Source organism: Uloborus diversus, chromosome 3 (assembly GCF_026930045.1).
Source record: "Uloborus diversus isolate 005 chromosome 3, Udiv.v.3.1, whole genome shotgun sequence".
Lineage (NCBI taxonomy): Eukaryota > Metazoa > Arthropoda > Arachnida > Araneae > Uloboridae > Uloborus > Uloborus diversus.
Window position 1 is genome coordinate 79,908,532 of NC_072733.1, and position 12,134 is coordinate 79,920,665.

The 12,134-nt window shown below is 31.6% G+C and overlaps 1 protein-coding gene across 3 annotated transcripts in view; it reads right to left on the reverse strand.

Moving 5' to 3' along the window:
* The window catches only part of LOC129218032 (uncharacterized), a 184,492-nt gene that overhangs the window by 104,674 nt on the left and 67,684 nt on the right, over nucleotides 1-12,134 (reverse strand). For 2 of the 3 annotated variants that reach the window (XM_054852211.1, XM_054852212.1), the window contains one exon: nucleotides 3,439-3,494. In XM_054852211.1, the coding sequence (XP_054708186.1) occupies nucleotides 3,439-3,494 (56 nt within the window). Of the gene's footprint in view, nucleotides 1-3,413; nucleotides 3,495-12,134 lie in introns of all 3 variants that reach the window. The other variant, XM_054852213.1, reaches the window with a different exon arrangement.

A 12,134-nucleotide genomic window follows, 5' to 3' on the forward strand; every position in this document is an offset into this window, starting at 1 on the left:
ACAGTGAGAGCAATGCTCTAGACGGACAGTGTCTACATTTGGGGACATCTGGAAAGAAACTTTGAACATGCATTCAAAAATGAACTCGAATCTTTTGCAAAATTATGATTGATTAGCTCAAGGTTAATGAGGGAAAATGGTTGACTGCTTTAGTTTATGGTGTAAAATTTAAAATCTTGAAAAAAAATATTGTATTTGAGCTTGAAAATTGAGGTATTTTAAACAAGAAATTAAGCCAACAAAAAGAGTCATATTTAATAGTGCTGCCATCTGTCGGCATTAATGAGAAATAAAAGCAACTAATGCAGGGATTTTTGGAGTTTTAAAGAAAAAAACTTTTTTTAAAGAAATTTTTAAAATTGGTGTCCTTTTTTGTGACCACCGCATCGGAAAGGGTTAAGCTCTCAAAATTTCATGCTCCCAGTGTAATAAAATTTTCTGTAATCTTGACCACAACATGACAAATCTTCTCACAAATCTGATCCGCCATTTTGGAGCACTTTATTTTGGAGATCCTGGATCCTCAGGATTCGGCTCTTGGAAGCTGAAAATTAGCATCATTTTAGTTTCAAAGACATCTCTACGCTTCTATAAAATTTCATCACATTCGGGGATGATCGAGAGGGGACAGTTTGAAAATTCAGGTCAGTATGTGGAATCACTCTGATATAACATTATGCACATTTCACCAGCAACTTTTGTTATTGTCCAACAAACCTGTTTTTTTTTTAATGTTATGTTTCTATTTTTACTTTTGAGCCTTATTTAATAAATTTGTTTATTTATAAAAGTTTATTACTAAGTAGTGTACATGCAAATTCTACTGTTATTATGAACTCAATCTCTTACCCAATTGCAATCCATCCTCTTCCTAAAATATAGCATTTGTTTCTGATCATTATAAAGTCAAAAATAACAAAAGATGCAAGTGAAATGTGCATAATGTTATATCAGAGTGATTCCACGTAATAACCTAATTTTTCAAACTGTCCCCTCTTGATCATCCCCGAATGTGATGAAATTTTATAGAGGCGTAAAGATGTCTTTGAAATTAAAACGATAATGATTTTCAGCTTTCGAAAGCCCGAATCTTGAGGATGCATGATCTCCAAAATAGAGTGCTCTAAAACGGCGGATCAGCTTTGTGAGAAGAATTGCCATGTTGTGGTCAAGGTTACAGAAAATTTTATAACATTGGAAGCATGAAATTTTGGGAGCTTAAAGTACATTTGGCTGTTGATTCGTTCTAGTAATTATGTGAGTTTGAACCCATAAGATTTTGAATAGCACGCATATAAACTCATAAAAAAATGCTCTTTTATACTGAAATCATCATTTTTGAGACCGTTTAATTAAGAAAGATGATTAGATCTAATGCTTTTCTGACATGAGTCTAAAACTACATCATGTAGAGCATAATTACAGCTCTTTCTCAAAGTTATTGACTCAGGCATTTTAGAGTAATTGACCTAAAACTGTGATTCTTTTTGTTTCAAATCATCAACTTTGAGACCACATAATTAAAAAAGTTGATTAGTTGCCATAGTTTTCTAACCTGGACCTCAAACTACACCACTCGAACTATAACTACAGCTGTGTTCCACAGCTGTTGACCTGTCGCGATTAAAGTTATTAACTTATAAACTTGGGCATTTTTGAAAAATCATCGACTTTGAGACCGTTTAACTACTAAAGTCAAGAGAAATGAAAGCTATTTAATATTTTTCTTAGTACTATACTGTGGTGAGTAGTTAATCATATACTTATTTCCGATGGTTACTCACGGCTTTAGCAGATAGCCGGGTCTAAACAAGGCAACAAAAGTTTAAAAAGTAGCATTTTCAATTGACCTTTGCCCTCAAAGCCATGAAGTGAGCCACCAAAGTCTTTATGCTAGCATGTACCTGGTATCAAGTAGTATCCACATTTAAAGGAATTGGCTTGGTTCACTCACTGCTTTTGAAGCAAAGCAATCATATATTTAGCTCTTTTTTCTCACGATCCTAACCTTTGACCTCCACTCGAGAGCCAACAAGACAAATTAGAGAGGAAAGAAGCTTCATTTTTTTTTATCACCCTAGTAGTAAAATATTTTGAAAGTTTCAGGAAAATTTAAGGTGTCAACTATCAGGCCCCCATTTACTTTGTCCAGCTTTAAAAAAAAATGACTCTTAATGATCACAGGTTCAAAACTTGTGCATGCGTTAAAAAGGGGGGAAACATGTAGGCAAGATTTTTGCAATAGAGCACTTTAATGATGTTGAATTTTATAACTTATTTTTATACACAAAAGTAAACATTTTTTCAGACCATAATATTTTTAACAATTTAAATACATTACAACATTACTATCAAACCAGTTACTAGTATTTAAAAAAAAACCTGGATCATGTATCCTTGGTTCAAAAGGATCAAATATTCCCAAGCATACTTTTCAAACTTTTTTCAAAATTAAAACAAAAGAAGCCAACAATTGTTAATTTCCTTACTAGAAATGTTATTTTGAATCTTCTACCATGCCATAAAGATAATGTATGTATTGCTCAGCTTCTTCAAGAATGCTAGAACTCTGAAAACTGATAATAACACAACTTTAAAAGCAAGTGCATAACGGATCATCTGACACTTGGGAAAGTAAACCTACCACCATAGTTACTCTGTAAAGTTATTATTAACACTGTGTATTATTGCAGCTTTGAAATTTGAGAGGGTGAACAAGTCTGCAGAGGGATCAAGTATCCCAAATACTAATGGGCTTAGAGCACACCATTGATGAGCTCACCCACATACCATCTGATTTCTATTATTCTTTGAAGAAAAAAGAAGTGCAGAAGATATGCTCCCGTGAGCTACTATGCAAGATATAGTATGCACTGCCCACCACTAGAACTGAATTTCTAACAAAGTTATGTAAGAGTTCTACCATCTTTAGAACTTTTGAAAAACTACAGGAGCACAGCTCTCATGCAAATTCAGCTCTGTCTAAGATCTGTACAAAAATAATGGTTTTATTTTCAAAGGACACCTTCTCATTCTTCCTTTCTCGAATATTCAAATTTTCCCTACTCCAGTGAAGCCAATTATATGTTAGTCCTAGTAAATATACATTTGTATACAGGCTTGTGTTACACGCTTGTTATGTTCATATAGGTTTGCTCCAATTAAGCCTAGTCATCACACACAATCACAGCCGCTTTATTTTGATGGTATTTTTTTTTAATTTAAAACTAGCTTTGAATTTTTCAACTTTCAACTGCTTTTTTATTAATTTTAGTTGTATGGTACTGAAAGTTATAACATTGATTCAGTCAATGGTTTATAAACATGTTTAGGTATCCTTTTAAAAAAGATAAAATGAGTAATTTTAACAGAAGAAGCAAAAAAAAAAAAAAAACATTCACAAATTTTTATACTCAGAAAGTTCAAAACATTTCGCACCCTTAGCTGTAAATTGATGTGTTGAATCTTTAGCAATCATGTTTCGAATGCCTTCCCTGTAAAATAAAATAGAATACATTTTAGAAGTGATTAACAATTAATGTAATTCAGTGACTTGTATGTGAAAGTAAATTTTTTAATTATTGAAATGAATCAAGGTACATGTTTCAGTAACTAATTAAGAAATGACAGTAAAGTGTTGAAACACAATAAGAAAACTGGAATGCAAATTTTAAAACATGAAAATTCAATGGATCTAAAAAAAGGTACAATATATATATATATATATATATATATATATATATATATATATATATATATATATATATATATATACATATATATATATATATATATATATATATATATATATAAAATTAAGCAAACAGAATTAAATATTAAACAAATTATAAATAACAAATGATGATAAAAAGGAAAAATGCAAACAGCTATTAAGTAGGAATAGAAAAAGAGTGAATCCAGAGCTCATCAGCCGTGGAGGATTCATTAATTATGGTCAAAAGACCAAAATTTTTAACAATAAACTAGAAGAGAATGTTTAAGCTCCAGTACATGTAATATAGAGTAACAATGGGCAAACGCACCATTTGCTAAGCTAAAAACAATAAACTAGAGCTCAAACCTAAAACTAAAAGCAGAGGGTTTTGCCTCGACTAATTAGGAAAACAAGTTCCGATAATTAGCCTTATTATATATATATATATATATACATATATATATATATATATATATATATATATATATATATACATATATATATATTTATATATATATATACATATATATATATATATATATATACATATACATATATATATATATATATATATATATAAATAACAAAACTCTGTTACAACTTTTTGATACTTTTCATATTGATGAGGAGCTCAGAATCGATAAAAAAAATATTTGCCATTTCTGTTTTTTCAACAATTTCGTAACTTTCAATGATTTTACTTTTAAACAGGTTCATGGAACTGGCATGGGCACAAATTACTCTAGCGCAGCTGCAAATTTATATCTATTTTTCTACGAATTCAAGTACACGGTTCAACAGAACAAAAAACATAATATTTTTAGATATATCGACGACATCCTGATATTCAACAGTAACTTGGAAGAGAAGTTCAATTTAATTTACCTACAATGCTTACAATTAAACAAAGTCAATGAAGACAAATAATCCGTTAATTTTTTGGACATTTCTATAAAATCGATAATTCTAGACTTATCACTGATATCTACGATAAAAAGGATAATTTCATTTTTTTCGCTAAAAGTATGCCACATTGGTTTAGTAACTGCATAAGAAAGTTTTTATTAATATATTAATTGGACAGTTAAGCAGATTTTTAAATTTGCTGCGAATTAGTACTACTACAATTTTTATCCTGCCAATTTTCTTTCACTTTAACTTATTCAAGAAATCTTTTATAAAACACTACAATTATTACGGCTCAGATTACTGTGAATGGCAACAGGTCCACTGATGGTTTGAATGTTAAGAAGCGCTCAAAACCTTCTGCAAGGGAGGCGTTTACTTGGATGCTGAGCCTTAGGTTAACTGTTAGAACTGGCATGGAACTGGATTTTGTGTAACTGGATGACCGATTTCTTGGCGTTTTATGTTCTTCTAATAGAATGGGTAAGTTTTCTGCTTTCTATTTTTTTGCAGGTCAGAGCTGGGGGGTTGGATAGTACATGTCAGCATTTTCAAAAAACTTATCACCTTTTATAATACTCGTTTAAAGTCAACCAATACTTAGCCTACCACACAGTATAAATAAGCAAGTAAATTCTTGATAATTTGGTAAAAATGCAAATACTCGCTGATTTGTACGTTACCAACCTCTACAGAAACCTGCAAATCAGTATAATATGCCAACTGCTCTAGCTCTTTGATAACGTAGCAGTTACTGCCCATTCCATTGTTCAACTTTTCATATTTACATGGTTTTCAATTTACATTGTTAATAATCTTTTGAGTTTCTTGTTGTTGTTTAGTACACTTGCCATTGTGCTACCTATGGGTGAGACTTTAAATTATAATATATATATATATATATATATATATATATATATATATTTATATATATATATATATATATATATATATATATAATAAAAGTGAAAAATACTAAAAAGACAATACACCAAGAGCCCATAGATGCGCAACGCAGCAAAACTAAAAAGCCAAGTAAATATAAAATTAAGCAAACAGAATTTCAAATATTAAACAAATTATAAATAATTAATGATGATAAAAAGGAAAAATGCAAACAGCTATTAAGTAGGAAAAGATAAGATAGGAAAAGATAAAGTGTGAATCCAGCGCTCATCAGCCGTGGAGGATTCATTAAATATGGTCAAAAGACCAAAATTTTAACTCTGAACTAGAAGAGAATGTTTAAGCTCCAGTACATGCAATATAGAGTAACAATGGGCAAAAGCACCACTTGCTAAGCTAAAAGCAATAAACTAGAGCTCAAACCTAAAACTAAAAGCAGGGGTTTTTGCCTCGACTAATTAGGAAAACAAGTTCCGATAATTAGCCATCCACGGGACAGTACCTGCCTATAACAAAATTGTCTTACCTTGAAATCCACATAAACATAGCCAAATCCATTATTCAACTTGATAAAATTCATTCCAGTTGTCAATGAAACAATAAAATAAAGATAAAAGCATATCCAGAAAAACAATCCATAGACATACCGAGTCGCCTGTTTCCCACGTGTAAAAATTCATCCACTCCGGTGATTCATAAAAAATGGTTTGTCACAGTTGTATCATACATTTACACAGTTAAACTGAGTAAATGTATGACAACTGGACAACTTCATTGACAACTGGAATGAATTTTATCAGGTTGAATAATGGATTTGGCTGTGTTTACGTGGATTTCAAGGTAAGACAATTTTGTTATAGGTAGGTACTGTCCCGTGGATGGCTAATTATCGGAACTTGTTTTCCTAATTAGTCGAGGCGAAATCCCCTGCTTTTCGTTTTAGGTTTGAGCTCTAGTTTATTGCTTTTAGCTTAGCAAGTGGTGCTTTTGCCCATTGTTACTCTATATTGCATGTACTGGAGCTTAAACATTCTCTTCTAGTTCATAGTTAAAATTTTGGTCTTTTGACCATAATTAATGAATCCTCCACGGCTGATGAGCGCTGGATTCACACTTTATCTTTTCCTATCTTATCTTTTCCTACTTAATAGCTGTTTGCATTTTTCCTTTTTATCATCATTAATTATTTATAATTTGATTAATATTTGAAATTCTGTTTGCTTAATTTTATATATATACTAGCTGACCCAGCCACGCGTTGCTGTAGCAAAGAAGTTAGATTAAAATAAACTTGAACTCATTATTTTGATAGAATCAAATAAATATTTTTAATACAGCTTAAAATAGTATAGCCGATTTTATAACATATGAGATTGATAATGGGCGTTATTCAATGTAAAAACGATTCCTAAATGTTCCTGGAAAATTATGGGCAGCTGATGTGACCAATTTCTGCCAGTATCATATCAAGCCAAAACCCGGAAAGTTTTCCGATAAAAGTTAATAACCTTCCTGAAATCATCTCGGAAGCCTCTTGAAAAATTCGAAGATCTTCCCGTTTGAAGTTAGTCGAGTTTCTGGAACTTTAGTGTAAACTTAGGAAGGGATACAAAAAAAAGCTTAGCACCTTTATGATTTATTAAGGAACTTCTATAAGCAGTAATGCAAACATAGCCAAAGCTTAGCCAGAACTGCAAGCAATTATCGAAAATTTTTACTCAGTAACGTTTCAGATTTTTTTTTTTTTTTTTTTTTTTTACCGTGCAGGCTAAAGTTAGTACTTATTGAATTCAATAAGTACTAACTAAATTTTCTATGGAAAAAGCACTATACTTACGCTTAGTAAATTTTGTAAGTATAACTTCCGCAAAAAAAAAAAGTAACTTGAAAGTGATAGTAAATATCGAAACTGATTGTAAAATAACCGAATGTAGAAACTAAGGGTAAACCACCATACACTTTTAGATTCTACACTACATTTTATTCACATTAGCTTTCTCTATAGTTTGTAATCAATAACTTCTTTACAAAATACACTAACTAAATTAAAAACGTATAAAAATTAGATTTTTTCAATGAAGTAGATAACATTGACTTCGAACTATTGTTTCTATTATTTGAAAATTGAAAACTGTCTAAGCACTAAGTTGTGCACAATGTTCTTGATCAACCAGTCTTTTGCTAAAACGAAAAGTATGATAACTTTCCACGTGTGAGTAAGCAATATTTCGTTGCCCATAAGAGAAATATTTATGTTTCAAGTACAAACCGAAAGAAGACATTTTTTGTTCTTTAAATCTATTTATGGTCTTTGCAAAAGCTAAACGAATCAAAAATTGAAGCCTTTCAAATGTGTTTGAAAATTATGACGCTAATAATGGATTACGTGGCAACTCAAACATTTCTCATTTAAACTTTTCCGACAAATATTGTTGACTTTTAATGTAGAAAAATGTACCGTTGCGTAATTTAGGTGGGTTTAAATCGCGAAAAAGAATAAATTGTTGAGCCAATTTTCAACCGGAAATCGTGTAGACGCATTCCTGGTGTATCCATTGAATTTAAAAATTCATTTGGAGTGTTTACTGCTTTGTTTTCATCGACAACTGTATAGGCTTGTTCAGCATCAATGGGGAGCTTTTTTTTAAAGCCGTCAGTAATGGCTCATTATTCGCAATAATTGTAGCTAAGACAGAGTCATTGCTCTGTTTTTATACGTTGCAAATCAGTGTTAGCTAAGTCGGTGGCCCAACTATCAAGTGACGGCATATCATAATAACTAAGTGGCAAATTTGAAATTGAAACGCTAAAACCTTCAGTTAAAACTAAAGCTTCATATTCATCTCTGGTGTAAAATCTGGATTTGGACATTTGTGTGTTTGTTAAACTTTATGAAATACGTCTTCAAACGTGAAAGTAATATAGTTTCTCCTTAAAAAATAATGATTGTGTTGGATAGCATGTCGTCAAAATTGTTTTAAACAGTTGACGAATACTGTTTCACCTTATGTAAACCTGCATTAGAAAGTGTCAACTCCCAATGACTTTGTGCTACCAATAAATACAATTTGCGACATGCATCAGGATATGTATTTGACAGTCGACAATTGACGATCCACAAATATTCCTGTCTGTTCGGGAATGTTTACCGAAAACAAAACTGCTACAAAACCAGCGCGATTACAGACGCAATTATGATTTTTAAAAAATTAAATTTATCTGGAAATAGACTCTCAATTAGTTCACTTTTCGTCTCAACGGCAGTGTAGAAATTGTCTGGCTATTTGTTGTACTGTATATTTTGATACAGTTCAATTTCACCGTTTCCAATACTCAGCAATTGCTTAGAAAATACTTATGCGATTCGATTATTTTGCGTTTATACTCGCATGTTCATGGCCAATCGCATTATCTCGTTATTACGCTATAAAAAACGTTTTTTTTTAAACATGCGTTGATTTCATCGGAATAACTGGTAATGTCTGCCGGAAGTCCCCAGACAGTATTCAGACAATTTCGCCTAAAAGTTTATCGTTGCCATTCAAATCTTGCATAATCCTATGATGTGCTTCGAAGGAATGCTTTTACTCATGAGCCATAGTACACTTATTCCAAATTATAATTTCACTCTCTTGCAACACTACAGCCGTACCACGTCTTTTTTTTCTTTATTGTACACATTGCGTTTTGTTTGTTATGAATATCTAATAGGCAACTTTAAAGCTGAATGTGCTGTTCGTGTACCATCTAAAAAAAGTAGCAGCAATGCCTGACGATGCAATGGTCACTGCAATTTTCTGTTGCGAATGTATCTTTGCAAGAATTAATGATATTAAAAATTTCCTGGGGAACAAAATAAAGAAAATAATTGTTTTCCACTTAAATTCATTAACTTTCCTGAAATAAACCTGGAATATTTTTGAAGAATTCAGTAGTCTTCTTGGTTAAAAAGGCAGTTATGATTCTGGCACCTGCAGAGAAGCCTAACGCAGGATTAATATAATAGCCCGGAACCTTCCTGCTTTTCTAAGAAAGCTCTCAAAGCATTAATACACGCATTGCCAACGCGAAGACAGACTCTCAAGCAAGTAGCTCGAATGTAGTTCCTCTGCAACTCTTGCCAAGCTTCGTGATCCAGATAACTTTTCGCACTCATTGGGTGTTGAGTCAATCTGGACAAACCGCAATCACTCCGAAACCGATACACCTATTAAATACGTTTAGTTAATCTTGATACTGGTGGAGAAAAATACTTTCCACAACGGTGTGAAATCTGCAATTTGTAGTAATTCAAGGAAACGTTTTGAAAAATATAGTTGATTTTCTCAGGAAGTAAATAATAACCTGTAATATCCCGAAACGTTATATGGAAAATCTAAGCAACATCTCTGAGTTTTTTTTATCATGGTGTTTTTAGCAGTAAGTCATACGATGTTAGAGTTATATCGATTAATTAACTTACACCGCCATCTATTAAGAATTTTTAGAACTAAACAATTAATTCACACTATTATTGCATAATTAATATGAAATTTGCAGTAAAAAATTATAAAAACTATCCTATCTTTTAAGTTGGACCAAATGGCACATAGATATGAAATTTGAGAAAAATCGGTTGAGTAGTTTCGGAGTTTACCCCCAACAAACATCGTGACACGAGATTTTTATATATATAGATATATATATATATATACCGTAAAATCCCGAAAGTAACCCCCCTATTTTCAAAACAAAACTTGTTGATTTCAGAAGGGGGGGGGGGTTATAATCGAGATTTTTCTGAAAAATTAGTGAAAATAATTGTTTTTAGTAGTATTAATTTTAGAGTACAGAAAAGAAATAATAAGTAAATAAGAGTTAATATTAATGAAGAAAGAGAAATTAATTAATAAAAATTTGTCATAATTTTTTAGTAGTAATAAATTACATGAGGGCGCACTTTTTTTTCGAAAGAAAGGATTTTGCACCTTAATTTGACAAAACCCATATAACTTATCGCTTGAAAATTCATTATGTACTGAAAGTAATAAGGTTACAGTAAAAGAAATAAAAACTTAATGTTCTTGTTTCAGAAAAGAAGCGAAAATCACAATCACGGCCGCAAATTCGTTACGAAGATTGTAATTTCGAAAACTGAGCTTTACAAAAATCGCGAACGCAAACACAGACAAATCTCTTACTCGATTTAGTAAAGTTTACATTTCTGATGATCCTAAACTAGTTCAATTACATTATTTCTCCTTTAAAAAAGGTTATTTTTAAGTTTCGCGCTACTTTTTAAGCAACACGTTTCCAAAATGGCGTCACGTTTTCAAAATGGCGCTGTGTTGAAGATCGTTCAGTTTCACAAATCAGAACAAAAATGCTCCTTCCAAAATGAATAAAAAGCAGTACAACCGTATAAATTTCTTTTGTAATACTTATGAACAAAAAAAGGGCGCCCTTGCATCAAAAGGAGTCTAGACATTTTGGAAGGAATAAACTATGGAGACCATTTTTGTTTTCTTTAAATGATTGTGTTTTCTTTCTTTTTTTTTTTAGAAAAGCAAAACTGCACATGGAGGGGGAAACTAAACCTTTGTAAATGCTTTCCAAGTAAAGCAGAAAATGTTATCCTTTTTTTTGCAGGGAGTGGCAAATGAAGATGATCGGAAAAGTTTCAGGTGAAGGGGGGGGGGGTTATATTCAGGATTTTAAAGTGATTTCACTTTCCACAAAAAAGGGGGGGGGGCTATAATCGATACGGGGTTACTTTCGGGATTTTACGGTATATATATACATATATATATTGAAAACATATTAAAAAGGAAAAAATTAGAATACCTTAAACCACAAGCCCAAAGATGGGCAAAGCAGCTAAACAAATAAGCCAGGTAAATATAAACATCAGTAAAACGCTTCGCTTCACTGTAACCATCTAACTCTTCAGTGTATGATTTTTCTGAAGGAAACCATATGATTGGACTCCAGTTGATGAGGTTTTATGAAGCGTCTTTTTTGGTCGACCTGGAATGTCTTTGGACTTGTTTTACTGGATGAGCCTTTTATTTATTTTTTATTCATTTGATTGGTTTTGTTTTAACTTTATTTTTATCGACTGGCACGAAAATTGAACCGATGACTATGGATTGGAACTTGCACCCGGACACATAGGAAAGACTTTTGATTTTTGTTGGTGGTACGGTGGAGGGATATTATTGATAGCCTTAGCTTTTAATATCCAAGACAAAACCCCAGTACTTAGTTTTAGGTCTTAGTTTCAGAAATCTGCATTTATTTTTCACACATGGTGTGTTTAGTTCTATGTAATCCTGAATGTTAGCTATTTTGGAACAGGACATCCTACATTTAGTTTTAGTATAAATTTTTTGGTCTTTTGACCGTAGGATGAAGTTTCCATTGCTGAAGAGTACTGGCTTCATCTCTGTCATTTATCCATGTCGTAACCTTGTCTCTATATATATATATATATATATATATATATATATATATATATATATATATATATATATATATATATATATATATATATATATATATATATATATATATATATATATATATATATATAAGCTCCTCTATAAAGCATTCAAAAAACAGAAAGCAA